The sequence below is a fragment of the Grammomys surdaster genome, unplaced genomic scaffold (genome assembly GCF_004785775.1).
Source record: "Grammomys surdaster isolate TR1022 unplaced genomic scaffold, NIH_TR_1.0 126051, whole genome shotgun sequence".
NCBI lineage: Eukaryota > Metazoa > Chordata > Mammalia > Rodentia > Muridae > Grammomys > Grammomys surdaster.
This window is the reverse complement of record NW_021620862.1, coordinates 3,804,039-3,821,455: the sequence shown is the minus strand read 5'-3', so window position 1 is coordinate 3,821,455 and position 17,417 is coordinate 3,804,039. Positions and strand designations below refer to the sequence as shown.

Below are 17,417 nucleotides of genomic sequence, written 5' to 3'. Positions count from 1 at the left end.
GTCCTGTTCTACAGCCAAAAGGAGACGCCTCAAAGCCCCACTCCACTTTCTACGTCTGTATTCCTCATGTGCTCGCTCTCTGTATAACGACTGGCTGTCGGTGACACTGAGATGGACTGACAGTGGTTTAGGGACTCAAAGCAGAGAACTGAGTACTAGTGTGGCTATCAGAACATTCTGGGCCTGTTTCTCATGTCAGTGCTGTTGGCTGTGTCTGCTCTTGGAGTCCCTCTGCCTGCTGAGTGGCTACTTATTCTTCAGTCATACATCTCACCTATTTTTTTTTTTTTTACCTTTCCCTTCTCAATCAAAGTGGCCAGCTTTCTGCTCTGAGCTACTCGGTAACTGTGCACCATGCTGTCTTGTTCCGGGTGTGCTTCCTGCTAGGGAGACCATTTTATAACTCCCCATCACCAAGTGCCCAGACTGAAAGCCAGAAGTACAACGGAGGCATAATAAGCTCTTATGGGGGAAAAGAACAACAAACAAACAAACAAATGGTCCCTCTGGATGAATGGACATGTGTAATCCTCGGGGCATGTCTGGCAGACTCCTCTGACAAACAGGACCCAAGTGCACTTCTCCCCATTAGTTTCAATTTCCCTTTGCACAATTGATCTTCAAACCGTCAAAGGCTAATTATGTTTCTCTTTTTTTTTGTATACATTAATCCAATCCTACTTTAGGGGAGAGGCTCACAGAAGGCAGAGTTTGTATCCTCTGCATTCAAACTAAAAGATGTCTGTTCCCCCCCCCCCCAGGAGGGCAAAGGACAGTGAAAAGATACTTATGCATTATTTAATTTACTAACTGCACATTGTTTTAGTGTATGTATATGTGTGTGTGCCATGCTGCAGGTGTGCCCATGTATGTATGTATGCGTACATGTATGTTTGGGTACATATTCATGTGTATACTTGTATGTGTAGACATATGGTTGATACCAGGAGTTATCCCCAATTGCTCTCCACCTGACTCTTGAAAGCATGTATCTCTGTTGAACTCAGAGCTCACAGAAACGACTAGTCTACCCACCCAGTTGTTCAGGGGATCCCCTAACTCTACCATCTAAGTGCTGGAATTTCAGGTGGGCTGCTATACCCACCCAGCATGTATATGAGTACTGAGGATCCAAACTCCAGTCCTTAATATTGTGTGGCAATAGCTTTGTTCATTGACCCATCTCCCAGCTCCTGACTATATATTATTTTGAAGTAAAAATTTGATTTTTCACCCAATGGCACCTACCGCTTTGGCTGTTGTACACGTTCTTGAAGACTCACTAGGTCGCAACTGGAAAAGTAAGAGACCTGTGTTCTTTTTTCTAGGAGAAACAATCCATATAGGTTATTGTAAAATGAGAACAGTGACAGGATCAACTGTGAAGTTCTATTGCATGATGGCCTTGACCCCTCTGAGGAGATAAAAAGGCTTGCAGGACGGCTAAGTCCATAAAGGTAGCACTTCACTCTGTACACCTGAACTCCTCTCCTTCTTTTGGGGCCCAACCATACCTCAATCAGATGTGAGGCATAGCAAGAAACAGAAGAGAGCATCCACCAGCATTTTAGTGGCATCTCAAATCCTTTTCAACTATCCTCAGTCCCTGAATACTGGGGTTCTGCATCTGGTTCTTTCTCCTGAATGGGCTCTTCCTTTTGCCCTATAGGGGTTCCTACCCCACTGGTAACACCTTTGAAACAATGAGGAATAATTCACCTCCTAACCACATTAAACTGTGTAAACTTATTTGCATGCCAAGAAAGGTTAGCTATAATGCCTTTCTTAGTCAGCAGTTGTACACAGATCATTATTTTGTGTTTGTGCAAAGTAGAGGTTGCAAAAACAACAGTCACAGAACTTCTGAAGATGTGATTCAGACACTCCCTAATAAGATTCTACTTTTGAGGGTGTTAGGTTGAACTAGGGAAAAGAATGGACCTAAGATAACTTTGTGTGCTCTACAATATAATTCTCAGCAAACATCCACAAATCCAAAAATTCCCAATGGGACCAATACCTTTGCTAGGTGCATGAGTTATTTTTCTGTGGCTCTGATAAGTGCTCCAACAAAAGCGATTTAAGGGGAGTGGAATCCGAGCTCTCAGTTCCTAGGTGCAGCCCATCATCATGAGGAAGTCAAAGCTGTCAGGAGCTGTCATACCCATATGCAGGGAGCTGAGAAAGGCGAATGCTTGTGACTGGCTACCTTTCCCTTCTTACATCCCAGGTGTCTCAGCCAGGGTTATTACTGCTGGGATAAAGCACCCTAACCGAAGCACCATGACCAAAGTGGAGGAAAGGGTTTATTGGGTTTACATGTTCACATTGCTGTTCATCACTGAAGGATGTCAGGAATAGGAACTCAAATAGGACAGGAATCCCCAGAAGGGGGCTGATGCAGAGACCACGGAGGGTGCTGCTTACTGGCTTGCTCCTCATGGCTTGCTCAGCCTACTTTATCCTAAAGAACCCAGGACCACCAGCTCAGGGATGACACCACCCACCATGAGCTGGACCCTCCCCCATCACTAATTAAGAAAATGTTCCACAGCTGGATCTTATGGGGGCATTTTCTCAACTGTGGTTCCCTCCTTTCAGATGACTCTAGTGGTGTCAAGTTGACAGAAACCAGCCAGCACACCTGGGAATGGTTCCACTCAGAATGGTCAAGTCTTCCCACTTCAGTTATCCTAATCATCATGATCCCCATAGGCATGTTCAGAGACTATCTTCCAGATGAATCCAGAATGCATCAAACTAACAGCTAGATTACCCATCACATAAAGCCAGAGAGAAGAGCCAAAGGGTGAACAGGAAGGGCCGATAGTACCTCTTCTGCCTACTGTGTACAAGGAATATTTCCTCTAGTTCTTTCTGGCCACTGCTCTGTCATCTTGTCTTTTCTTTCTCTTTTATAGTGTATGTGTGTGTGTGTTTACACATGTGCATTTGTATATGTATATGCACATAAGTGTTCTTGTATGCACATACAGGGGAATGTACATGCATATGTGTTCACATGTATGTGTTAGCGGAGACCAGAGATTGACATCAGATGTCCTTCTTGATTACAGTCTACCTTAAGTTTTGAGACATGGCTTCTTACTGAACCAGGACCTCATGGTTGAGCAATGAGCTCCAAGGATTGTCCTGTGTCTCCATGCCCCCAGTGCTGGGGTTACAGACATATAATACCACCATGCCTAGCTTTTATGTGGGTTCTGGAGGTCCAAATTCAGGTCCTCATGTGTATGTGGCAGACACTGTGCTGACTGAGCTGACTCCTTGGCCTGTTTTATTAACAGCACTTTTCAGCACTTGGAATTTTCTCATTTGTTCCTTCTTTGGTGTTGATTACTGGAAATAGGTTCTGATATGCTGTACTCCATCTTTCTGTTCACAGCTAAAGACTCTGTCTAGTATGGAGAGTTTTTCCTTTTGATTGAGATAGTATGTAGCGACTTTCAGTTAGGAATTAATGATAAAACATGCATGGAAATTATTGAGTTAAGAAGTAGCCTGTTTTGGTTTGTATAAGAATGACTTAACATCTTACATGTGCAATGAACAGCAGGATGGCATCATCAAGAGATGATGGACCGCTGGGCGGTGGTGGCGCACGCCTTTAATCCCAGCACTTGAGGCAGGTGGATTTCTGAGTTCGAGGCCAGCCTGGTCTACAGAGTGAGTTCCAGGACAGCCAGAACTACACAGAGAAACCCTGTCTCGAAAAAACCAAAAAAAAAAAAAAAAAAAAAAAAGAGATGATGGACCTTAGGGTGTTGGTATCCTTAAAGGGAAGCGTGGACCTTGGTTTTTTCCTCCTTGTTACCTGACTCATAGACTGTATCATGTTCTACTCTTGTTCTGATACTACTGCCTTGCCATAGTTCTAGAAGCAATGAGGTCTTTCATGTGTGATCTCAAAACTTCAAACTAACCCCTTTCTCCCTTGAATCTAGTTGCTTTAGGTGTTTTGTAACAGTTGCAAGGCAAGCTAAGATGGGGCAGTCTTGCCATCTTTAGGGGAGAGAAGAACAACCTTCAGACAAATTTTCACTGATTTATAAAAACTGTTTACATTTTAAAGGGGAAATACTAATTTCTTATAGTTTGAGACATGCGAAGAGTGTGGAGACCTAAAAGGGTGTGAGTTCATTTAAATAAAAGAAAAATACATATCAAATAATCAAATAACATTTAAAAGCCATACTTACTCTAAAGCATAGTAATTATCCACTAATTCGTAATTTGTTGTCTGAAAAAAATGTGTTATCTGAAAAGAAAATTGAAAAGTTTCTGTAGAGCAGGAAAGGTGGGAATGGGCCCTCAACTAGTATCATTTAGGTTTGTAGGTACAGATACACTAGACCAGTTCACAGTCCTCAGTGTTGCAGACCAAGTTCTTCCAAACACATTGTATACTTTTAGACATATAAATCTTGAGTAAGAAAAGCAATATTCTTAAGGTTTATTTTTTATCTATCTATCTATCTATCTATCTATCTATCTATCTATCTATCTATCTATCCTCTGTGTGTGTGTTGTGTGTGAGAGAGAGAGCAATAGAGGTGGAGGCATGTGTGTGCATGGAACACATGTAAAGGTCGGAGGACAGCTTGCAGGAGTTGATTCTGTCCTACCTTGTGTGTCCTGGGGTTCAAATTCAGATTATCAGGCTTTGTGTCAGATGACTTTATAGCCTGAGCTGTTAATGGCTCCTCCCCCACGTCTTTTCTCTTGTGAAATCTCGATTATGTATGTATTAGTTTACTTTGTTACATTCTTTACTCTCCTTTAACTTGGGGTGTGTGTGTATGTATGTGTTGCTTGTTGAAGCTAGAGAACAACCTCAGGTAGCATTCCTCAGGTACCACTCGTGGTGCTAAAAAATTTGTTTTTGGTTCTTTTATTTCATAGGTCTGCCTTCATGTTTGTATGTATGTGTGCTGTATGCATACAGTAGCCAGAGTGAGCATCAGACCCCTGGAACTGGAGTTACAGAGGGCTGTGAGTAATGCGGGTGCCAGAAATGGTGCCTGGGTTCTCTTAACCATGGAGCAGCCTCTCTAGACGGTCCTTCTCTCACTAGTCTGGGGCTTACCAGTTAGGCCAGGCTGGCTGGTGGTGAGCCCTAGGGATCTGTCTGTGTCTGATAACAAAATGCTGGGATTTAAAGCATGTGCTTCCAAACCTGGGCTTTTAAAATGTAGGTTCTGGGGATCAAACTCCTGTCCTTATGCTTTGTAGGGTGAGCACCTCACTGACTGAGCCCTCTCTCTAGCCTCTTTTAATTTTCAGTTATCTTGTCCATACTCCTCTCTCTCTCTCTTTCTCTCTCTCTCTCTCTCTCTCTCTCTCTCTCACACACACACACACACACACACACACACACACACACACACACACTTAACTTTTGTCACTGCAGTGCCCTTGTTTTGATTATTTACTTATTTCCTGAGTTTTGAAGACTATAATGTAATTTTCCTTTCTAGTGTTTGTCTCTGAGTACCATTTTACAAGTCTTCAGTGGCTATACATAGGTAGAATGTTGCCAGAACCCTTTCTTGTGTTCTCTTTTGAGTTCAAAATCCTTGTAATGAGTCTATTTCTGTCTCCTTTCCTGCATGAACATGAAATGTCAGTCTTCCACATTTCATGAGATCATGGTTGAGTGGGAGTAAAGACCATTCACAGAACAGATGTGAGAGTGGGGTGAACATCCTCACCCCACATACACATGTCCACTAAGTACAAAACTTAAATCCACATGCTGCTTCTGGGCAGGTCTCTGTGTTCACGCAGGTATGTATAGTCTTTTGGAAGAGATCACTTAAATGTGGTTCTTGTTAATGTATTTTGATGACACTACATTAGGTCCCTCTAAAAATTCTTGGTGATAAGATGCTGGATACTAAGGGGAACACCACAGAATATTTAATCTGATAATGCTGCAGCCTGTGAAATTCAGTGAGACTATGACCAGATTGATCCCTGCAAACTGCTCCTTTCCCTTATGAGTCAAGAGTGAGTTAAACTGATGATGATGTACTTGCTTATGAATAGTTTCCAAATTTTTATGTTTCCTTTTATGAAATGTAGCCACAGTCTCCAGTCTCCAAGCTTTGATGGTGACTGTCTTTGAAATGATGCCCAAATACATGTATAGTCTTAGATTACAAACACTGAAACTATGTTATGAATCTGCTTGGAAGTGTATTTTATGAATGTAATAGTCTATTTAAACCCTGTAGTATGAATAATGAATGAATCGTTGGTGTTTCCAGAATAAATGGCAAGCCTGGCAATACGTAGTGTAGAAAACACTATTAAATGTGTTAGTGCACGTTAAAAACAACAGAGAGGAGTCTTCCATGTGGAACAGCACAGCTAAACTGAACACAGAAACACAACTTAAACACATGAATATTTTGATAAATGCCAGATACAATTGTAACAACAGGTCAGACATGACAAGTGCTGTTGTGGAGAACTTACTAGAAGACATTGTGCAGATGTATCCCAGAGGGACTCAATAGATACACAAGAGAGCAGACTACTCATAGAGAAGAGTCTGAGAACGTTTAACATGTGACTAATGAGAGTTATAAGAGACAGGAAGAAAGTGATGGATGTATAGATAATACCTGATGAGATATCTGATACAAAGAATGATCTTCATATCCCCAAATCCCATGCAGAACTGGAGCAAAGAAACGTACCTCTACCCACATCAAACAAAAACTGCAGGAAGTACAGAATGGAACTGGAAACCCACCTAAGGGTTGAGAGTTAGCATTACAAGTGCTGGGACGATGGAGATGGCTCAGTGGGGAGAGAGCTCACTGAGCATGAGCACCTGAGTTTGGTCCTTCTGTGGCAAGAGGAGAAGTGGAGAGAGAAGAACTCTGGTGTGCACAGCAGGGGACAGGAGAAGAGTCTACCTCAAACAAGGTAGAAAATGAGGACACACTCCAGGTTGTCCTCTGACTTCCACATGTGTGACATGGCATGCATACCCATAGCCCAACTCACACACAAGATATTTTTTCTTCCACAAGTAAATATGTTTACCTCTTCTATGAGGTAAATATATTTTCATATAAACAATCACCAGTAGCCTTTCACAAAAAGATAGGTTAAAAGATGTGCCTAAAGCAGCAGGGTAGATATTTAGAATGGGGGTACTCAAATTTCAGAAGGAAAAAGACCAGGTAGATATTACCATTTAAAATATATTGCTATATAAAATTGTAATGAAATTTTTGACTGGTGATAAAAAAAAAGATGGACTTTAGATCTCTGACTATAAGAATATATAAGTTTGCCATTAGGCTCAGAGAAAGAGCAAATGGGAGATTCCCTCTGGGTTCTTTCCCTCAGAGCTCAGGCAACCCTACACAAGAGGGTGGGGGTGGGGAGGAAAGAAAGAATTGTACAACCAGAAAGGTTGAGGCTATCAGGAGAACATGGCCAGCAGAATCAACTAAGCAGGGCTCATAGGGGCTCACAGAGACTGAAGCAACAATCATGGAGCCTGCAGGAGTCTGTACTACATCCTCTGCAAATATGTTGTGGGTTTTAGCTTGGTGGGAGCAGGGAGTGTCTCTGACCTTTTGCTCGTTCTTGAGACCCCTTTCCTCCTACTGGATTGCTTCACCCTGCCTTGATATGAAGGTTTGTGCCTAGTCTTCTTGTAACTTGTTATGCTGTGTTTGATTGATTTCCCTGGGAGGCATGTTCTTTTCTGAAGGAAAACAGAAGAGTGGATCTGGGAGAGAGGAGAGGTGTGTGTGTGTGTGTGTGTGTGTGTATGTGTGTGTGTGTATGTGTGTGTGTGTGTTGGGGGTAGGGAGAACTTGGAGGAGTAGAGGCAGGGGAAACTGTGGACAAGATGAGAGAAGAAAAAAAAAAGGAATAAGCTTGTAAAAATAAAACACTCAATCAAATTTAAATTAATATAAATTAAATATTCATTCCATACCCTCTAAGAAAACCTGAGTATAAATACAGAGTATATAACTCTCAAGACCATGAATGAGAAAAATGAAGTGAAGAACCATACATCCTCTACTATGGTGGCTCAGAGGGTAAAGTTGCTCTTACAAACCTGATGACCTCAATTTGATACCTGGAATCCATGTAAAAAGCCTGATTTGGTAGTGTACATCTGAATTCCCAGCACTCCTAAAGCTAGATGGAAGGTAGACACGAAGGATTGCTCTCAGGCTCACAGGCCAGCCAGCCTGGAAGACGCAGAGCAGCAGCAGAAGTAAGACAGGCCCCTGTCCCAAGAGGGAGGAAGCTGAGAAGCAAATCCTGAAAATTTCTCTTCAGCCTCCATGACACATACAACCACCAACTGGATATATAATACACACACACACACACACACACACACACACACACACACACACACACACGTACTCCATAAGTAAAGGTAGATACAAAGATTAAAAATAAAAAGCACAAAGTAGAGATGTGGCTCTATGGTTTAGAACTCTTAACAGCTCTTGCAGAAAACCATAGTTCAGGTTCCTGAACTTACATGGTGGCTCACAACCATCTTCAGTTCCAAGGTATCTCATACCCTTTTCTGGCCTCTGTGCGTTCCTGCATGTACATGGTGCATTTAAATTCATGAAAGCAAATACATATAACTATATCAAATGAATAAGTAAATTAAAAAGCCCAAAATAAACAGGAGGTAAGCACCCTCAAATATGTTATTAATTGAATTAAAGGTAAAAAACTCTAACTCAGGGGTTGGAGAGATAGCTCACTGGTTAAGAATGCGAATCCTCTTCCAGAAGACCTAGGCTCAGTTCCCAGTCCTTACATGGGGACTCAAAACTTTCTGTATTTCCAAGAAATTCAATGTCCTCTTTTGGCCTCTGAGAGTATTTTAAACATGTGGTACATATACATACATGTAGGCAAAACGCTAATACACATAAAATAAAAATAAATCCTTTTCTAAAAGCTTGACTAGCAAGTATGAGTCTATTGATTGATTACAGTGTTTTCCATGTCACTTAATTTGTTTTAGTGATGCCATAAGCTAGCTGGATTTGGAAATAGTTGAGTGCTTCTATTCCATTGTATGAGGTAAGAGGCTGATTCATGTGTATATTGAGGAGGCTAAGCTGAAGAAGCAGAACTAGGGGAGAGAAGGGAGAGAAACTACCATGTGAGCTATTCTATGTTAAGGATGTGAAATGGAAGATGTAAAATGCTCATATTCTCAAATAAATTGTAATAGCAATATACAATATTCATATTGTATTATATGACTATATAGTAATAACATACTATTAATATAATGTTGTATAATACAATTGTAATATTGTATATTAAGAATAATACTGCATAACATTGAAATACAATAATGCATATACTTTCCACTTGTATCTATTAGTAGATGGTTTGTAAAGATGGTTGCACTAATTCTTTGCACTCTTGGGTGTATACTCATGTGCAGTGTAACAGAGTTCATCTGTTTAAGAGGTAATCTCTTTCCTTAAGTATTAGACTCCTCCAGGAGAACAGAAACAACAGACTTATTAGATTGGCTTCCATGATACAGTCTGGGTGGGTAGTCCAACAGTGGCTGTACTCAACACTCTGGAGAGAGTGACAGCCTGGCAGCTACTTTTAAAGGTGGCTGTTTTTGATGGGCTTATGCATTGTGGTCTAGTTAGTACAACCATGTTTGTCCTCCTATGAAGCGGCTGAGAGACTGAGAGGTGCGGAGTGTAGGAGGCTGGCTGTCTCAGCAGCCCTACTCTGGACTGAAAGTTTGCAGGTTTCCTGGAGAGCTGCCGGTTTTTTCATTCCATGTTGGAAGGACAAGCAATTTGGGTTCCGATATCAGCAATGACAGTGGTGGCATAAGAAACCAGTAGAAAAACTCAGTGAGAGCAAAGACAGGTAAGCAATAAGCAAAAGGGGTTCTTTCTGACTTGCCTATATCTGGGTCAAAACCCAGATGCGACCCACAATTCAGGCTCTCCATTTCAATGAACCTGATCAAGCAACATGTCTCACAGGCATGCCCAGAAACTAACCTAATGTAGATAACTCCTCACAGGTATGCAGAGTCCAGTGTCTCTCTCAGCTCAAGAGTCAACTAGCCCAGACTGGCTGTCTCCCAAAACAAAACAATAACAACAAACAAACAAACAAAAGACCCCCCAAACAACCTAATGTCTTTATATTTATCAAACCCCAAATAAAGAAATAAAAAAATACCAACTTACTACAGTTTTAGTACAGAATCCTGACGCAATCTCATAGTCAGTGTTTTGTGTCCAGCTTAAAATGTTTGAACCATAGTAATCCATAACAATAAAGAGTCCCCGATTTTCTGGGTAGACTATTTGACTCCAAACTGTCAGGTTTTCTCCTTTATCCAGAATGTAAAACTGACTTTTAATATCGTGTTGAAAAGCCAGATATGGGCACCAGTCTGCTAAATCTTCATTTATACTTTCTAACTCCAGAAATAAGGGATATGGCTGTATCTGCAACTGGTACTTGTCGTCGAGATTTTCATTATAGTGTAATAGACATATTTGATAAGATCTGTCGAAGTAAACTGTTGACTTTGCGGTCCTGTTTATCCATGTATGTAGCTGAGCTGCCTTTGTAACGTCAGTCTTGATGTAGAACAGTACATTATTTAACATTTTTACCAAAATATTTCCAATACTATCTGGAAAGAAGACAGAGAAATATTTGTTATTTAAATTTTCAACGTTTATTTGTGCGTATGTGTGTGGTACGTGCACATGAAGCACACGTCCAGAGAGCAGAGGACAATCTGTGGAATTTGGTTCTTTCTTTCTACCTTGTGGGGTCCAGAGATCAAACTCAAGACTGTCAGGCTTAGCAGCAAATACTTCTACCTGTTGAGCCATCTCATTCTCCCAGGATTGTGTTATATTAAGTAAATCATAAATCATGTTGCTTTATTGAAGTAGACTTTTAATGAAGATACTTTTATGTATAATGACTATCTCATCTATCTATCTATCTATCTATCTATCTATCTATCATCTATCTATCTATCATCTATCTATCTATCATCTATCTATCTATCTATCATCTATCTATCATCTATCTATCTATCTATCTATCAATCATCTATCTATCTATCTATCATCTATCTATCTATCATCTATCTATCATCTATCTATCTATCATCTATCTATCATCTATCTATCTATCTATCTATCTATCTATCTATCTATCTATCATCTATCATCTATCTATCTATCTATCTATCATCTATGTATGTATGTATGTATGTATGTATCTATCTATCTATCTATCTATCTATCTATCTACCTATCTACCTATCTACCTATCTTGAGAAGAATTATAGTGAACCACCATGAACCTTTGCACTCATGGAAGGACTTTTTATTCTTGAGTACATTTCTCTTCATATTCACAATGCCTCTTTTATAAATCATACATACACAGCGTTTTAGGTAAAGAATAAGAACATGGTAAGGACAGCACTATCAGGGAGGATGATGTTACAGTCAGATCTGTGTGTCCTTCAAGTTCGAATTGTGGAGCCTTCACACTGGGGAACAGAAACTTCAGAGACTTCAAGAAGGTTATTCTAGTTAAATGAGGTCATAAGCATAGGACACTAACGTAGTGGTACTGGTATTCTTGAAAGAAGAGGCATACACTTACACTCTTTGGGGAGATCTCTCTCTATCCCTATATACATACATACATACATACATACATACATACATACATACATACATAATACATACATACATACATTCATAGGAGAGAGAGAGAGAGAGAGAGAGAGAGAGAGAGAGAGACCCTGTGAGGACACAGTGAGCAAGAATCTGTCTGTGGGCTCACTGGAATTCATTACTGATGGATTTCTGATGGTGCCTAGATCCTGAACTGGCAGAAATATGAGGTTGTTTAAGATTCCCAGCCTACGGTATTATGTGAATCACCATAGTAGAACAATGCATTCCTTATTGGGTTGGGAAAATGACCAGCCTTCTCACCTTAACAGAGTGCTTTGCCTAAAACAGGATTGGTCTTTGGCTCTGTTGATGTCTCTGGCCAAGCTGGATGTGCTGATTTCCCAGCTCTCTTTCAAGATGATGCCATTTGTATACCTTCTGTGAATATGCCCTTTCTACTTTTCCAAAGGCAACCCTCAGAGATGACTGGGGAAAGTAAGGAGGTGGGCTCATGGGGTCAGGGGTCCATGGTGCTCAGTGTATCTTACATTTAGAAGCAGAGTAAATCACTAATTCATAAATTAGCATAAATAATATACTGATCAAATCTGTATAATCAGAAATGTATGCACTAGATCAAAGGTGGGATGGAAAAATTTGTGTGTGGATGACATAAAAGATCTCTTTGGTGAATGGTTAAGAAAGTGTAGGATACAATTTTATGAATCTGCTCACAATTAAAATCTCTCCAAACAAAACAGTAGATAGGCTGGAGAGATGGCTTATGGGTAAAAGGCTCCTACCACCAGACATGATGGCCTGAGTTTGGTTTTGTAATCCACACAATGGAGGGAGAGAACCAACTCCTGCTGACTGTTCTCTGGGCTCCAGAAGCTCTCATATACCCCCGCCTACCCATGATTTTAAAAAAGAAAAGAGAAAGAGAGAGAGAGAGAGAGAGAGAGAGAGAGAGAGAGAGAAACAGGCTGTTTTCTGACAAGCTCAGATGTCAGTCCCCACCTTCCATTTTACTGGAGATATTCTGACTGTTATTGTTTGCTACTGTATGTACCAGGCTAGCTGACTCAGGAGTTTCTGGAGATAGTCTTGTCTCTACCTCCTATCTTGCCAATAGCAGATGTGTACTACTGTTTCTGGCTTGTGTGGTAAGTGCTTTACTCAGTCCTTATTTATAGCTTTTAGTGAAGATAAAGAAGGCTAAGAATAAGTGAGCCAATCATATCACTTAAGAACCAGCTACAGGCCTCCAGAGTTACAGACAAGGGCTGCATGTGAGGAGCTGCTCATGATAAAAAGATAAAAAAAAAGTGTGTGTGGGGAACTAAATAAAAAGAGAAGCTTTGACAAATAAAGTTGAGTTATTTTCAAAATGGGAAAAAAGGAAAACCAAACACACACACACACACACACACACACACACACACACACAATGTTTTGCAATAAGACAGAGGAGGGATGGTCTCAACAAAATTAAAGATGGCAAATAGCATATCATTACAGGCTCAGAAGAAATGTGGGTGTTCAGCTGAGAGGCCCAGGCCCAAGAACCTACATGATGGGAATTCTAAAATGTGCAAGGCTTTAAAACTGACTTAAACAGGATGCTGATCAAGCAAATGTGGGCTTGTGGGAGAACAGGACAGTAGGATAGGGCACATCTGGCAATGCTGCTAAATGACAGTGAAGTATATGGCTATCATATGCTGGCTTAATACAAGGTTCATTGACATAAGCCTCGTACTGAGGCTAGGCTGATTCTATGACAGACTTCAAATCGGTAGTTAAAGAGACAAGGCCTAAAAACTGGGCAAGTCAAGACAGGCCCAGACAAGTCAATTACTAACAGAAAAAAACCCAAGCTCCAGTCTTGACAACAATGTAGTGTTCCAGCCACCTGGCCTGAAGCAAGAACAACGGGTCAGCAGCAGTTTCCAGACTTCCTCAGCTACTTCCTCAGTAACAGTTCCCAGACCTCCCCAGCAACAGTTTCGATCCTCCACACCTCAGTAATGGAATGTCTGTAGAGATGAACCCAATATAGAGGTCACCTACCCCAGAATTCCCTAATGTGCTTTAAATTGAAGAGGTCATCTCAGAGCCTTTGGAAAATTCCATCAGGCCCCCCTCCCTTCCCACAAGGGAGAAGTCCTTAGAACAGGTAGGCACCTTTCCCTTCTGAAAGGGAAAGGCTGAATCATATTCCTCAGGAGGACAAGGTGTGTGTGTGTGTGTGTGTGTGTGTGTGTGTGTGTGTGTGTGTGTAGGGACTGATACTTGACCACCTGCAGATAAGGGAAGCTCAGAGCAAATAGACACATTCCTCAGGGCTGGTAGGCAAGGAAAGCTCTTGCCACCGCATCCCCTAAAGACCAATCAGTTTAAAAGTCACACTGTTCTGCCAATCATATTGTGCCTAGTTGCTGTTTCTCTATTCTGCCCCTGTATAAAGGTTCGCAAAACAAGCTGCCCAGGGTCGCCTCTCCTTTTGGATGCAAGATAACCCCAGCATGCTGGAACCATAAAGTTCCTCGCGCTTTTGCATCAATCCCCAGTTCTGCATTGTTCACTGGGGGCAGGGGTTGTCTCCGGTAAGTTAAGGCTTGCCAGTGCCTTACAAAATCAGTGCCTACAAGCTCACTTGGATGTCTCTCTTTGAAATGGGAGACCCCAGCAGGCTGGACTTCTGCAGAATAAAGCACTCTTTGTGTTTACATACTATTTGAATCTGGGCTATCTTTCTTGGGTGAATCATGTACCCTTATAATACAAAATATCTAAGAGTATCGGGAGCCAACTCCTAGCAGAAAACGGCTATCATCTTTGCAGCCATCTCAGGCCATGTATTTGAAGGTTGATACTTTTCCACCCTGACAAGAGACTTGCAAGCAGCCTACAACAGCTGAGCACACTCTGATAAACATCTTGTTTTGTTGTTTAGCGCCCCCAACTGCAAGGCACTGGTTAAGTGTCTCCAGCTGCACTCCCGTGCTTGTGCTTACATACCCATGATTTTCTTTCACTAAATAAGACTTGATCAGACACTCTGCTTGGCTCCATTCTTCCTGTCTCTTGCCCCTCTATTCACACTCTCTCTCTTGCAGACCCCGTTGACTGACCTGTGGGCCGGGTCATAATAGGATGAATAGAAAATGTGCAGAATGTTCAATAAGCACAAACTAGGTTTAACTCGTACACATAGGAGCTCTATGTAGTACAATGGGAGTCACACATGCCCTTTCTATCTGTAGTAATTATCAAACACTTGATAAAAAGAGTTTTTCCCCATATTTGAAGGAGTGTCACTCCCTCTGACTTTCAATGTTCTTCTGCTCTTTTTTCAGAGTAGTTCATGCTCTGTTCCCCTCACCAGAGCATCTGAGGGCAGTTTCTGACCTACTACCTTATCCCACAGTCTGTTCCCTAGTTCTCTCAGTAATACATCATCTTCTTCTTTTTAATTTTGCCATCTGAATGCTGTGTCTTTAACTTCACAGTCGACCTCTGACATTCTGTTCTCTGCTTGGTCTACTGTCCTCTGTGGACATTTCCACCCATTTCATCTTATCCAAATCTCCACTTCCTTGCTGTGTTTCTCATCAATGTTGGTTTTGTTGTCTTCTATTTCCTTCTTTGTTTCATTCATTTGCTTATTTGAATTACCTTTAAGGTTACTGACTGAAAACAAAACAACAAAAAACTAGGTTCTTGAGTCCTTATTTGGCATTTCAACTGCTTCAGCATCCTGGACCCAAGTAAGGATGAGTTCAGAGAGAATGTCTAGTGGGGTGTTTTCCCCTTTTACTTCATCTGGGTCTCCAACCTGAGGGGTGGCATTGCATTACTCAGAGGATGCATTTCTCTGTAATCCTACCTGGAAATACATAGGTGAGTGCTTTACTAATCTCCTTACGTATCCCTTAGTCAGCTCAGTGATTATAATTAACATCAAAGTCCACTTCTTGACAACTCGGCATTCAGCCTTAAACCAAAACTGTCCACTACTGAACTGCCTCCTCCCTGCAATGACAACATCCATCCATCTTACAATCAAAATGCATCAAGTCCATCTCTACATCTATCCCAGTCTTAAACATCCCAAGTTTAGTTTCTTCTGAGATTCAAAGCAAACTCTCAGCTATAAACATGAACAAAATACTTAGTTTCGACTGAGCAGATCCCAGGCAGCTGCTCTGCACCCAATCTCACAAAACCCAGAGGAAGCAGGCCTCCCAGGAGCTCTAACCCTGGCAGCATCGTAGGGAAGGAGACAGCAACATCCACCCCAAACAGGGAGTAACTGGGACCCACAAGGACCCAGGAATTCACTCCTGGCCAGGAGCACTGGTTCCTTCCGGTCTGGGCCCAAGCACTGAGCAGATCTTGGGCCCCAGCTCTAACCCTAGGAGTAACACCCACCCTACACAGTTCTGAAACAACCAAGATAATAGGAAAGACAGGCTCCAGTAAGAGACAGGGCAGGTAGTGCTAAGGTGATCCAGATGGCGAAAGGCAAGCACAAGAACACAAGCATCAGCAACCCAGGGTACCTGGCATCATTAAACCTAGTTCTCCCACACTAGAAAGTCCTGAATTCCCCATATCACCAGGAAAGCAAGATTCAGATATAAAATCACTTCTAATGATGATGATAGAGGACTTTAAGAGAGACATAAATAACACTCTCAAATAATTTGAGGAGAACACAGGTAAACAGGTAGAAGCCCTTAAAGAGGAAACACAAAAGTCCCTTAAAGAATTACAAGAGAACATAATCAAATAGGTGAAGGAATTGAACAAAACCATTCAGGACATAAAAATGGAAGTAAAAACAATAAAGAAATCACAAAGGGAGACTACCCCGGAGATAGAAAACCTAGGGAAAAAATTAGGAGTCATAGATGCAAGTATCACCAACAGAATACAAGAGATAGAAGAGAGAATCTCAGGTGCAGAAGATACTATAGAAAATATTGACACAGCTGTCAAAGAAAACACAGAATGCAAAAAGTTCTTAACACAAAACATCCAGGAAATCCAGGACACAATGAGAAGACCAAACCTAAGGATAATAGGTATAGATGAGAGTGAAGATTCCCAACTTAAAGGGCCAATAAATATTTTCAACAAAAATATAGAAGAAAACTTCTCTAACCTAAAGAACGAGGTGCCCATAAACATACAAGAAGCCTACAGAACCCCAAATAGACTAGACCAGAAAAGAAATTCCTTTCATCACATAATAATCAAAACACCAAATACACAAAACAAAGAAAGAATATTAAATGCAGTAAGGGAAAAAGGCCAAGTAACATATAAAGGCAGACCTATAAGAATTACACCAGACTTCTCACCAGAGACTATAAAAGCCAGAAAATCCTGGACTGACATCATACAGACCCTAAGAGAACACAAATGCCAGCCCAGGCAACTATACCCAGCAAAACTCTGAATTGCCATAGATGCAGAAACCAAGATATTCCATGACAAATCCAAATTTACACAACATCTTTCCAGAAACCCAGCATTACAAAGGATAATAGTGGGAAAGCTCCAATACAGGAGGGAAATTATACCCTAGAAAGAGCAAGAAAGCAATCCTCCTCCAACAAATCCAAAAGCAGATAGCCACACAAAGATAATTCCACCTCTAATAATAAAAATAACAGG

At 41.2% G+C, this 17,417-nt stretch overlaps 1 protein-coding gene across 1 annotated transcript in view; it reads right to left on the bottom strand.

Annotated features, from left to right (window-relative positions):
- Catspere (catsper channel auxiliary subunit epsilon) overlaps positions 1-17,417 on the bottom strand; it is a 132,251-nt gene that overhangs the window by 52,208 nt on the left and 62,626 nt on the right. Inside the window, exons 11-13 of the mRNA XM_028755266.1 lie at positions 10,263-10,717; positions 4,221-4,279; positions 1,249-1,324 (exon numbers count right to left, since the gene is read on the bottom strand). Coding sequence (XP_028611099.1) covers positions 1,249-1,324; positions 4,221-4,279; positions 10,263-10,717 — 590 coding nt within the window. The remainder of the gene's footprint in view (positions 1-1,248; positions 1,325-4,220; positions 4,280-10,262; positions 10,718-17,417) is intronic.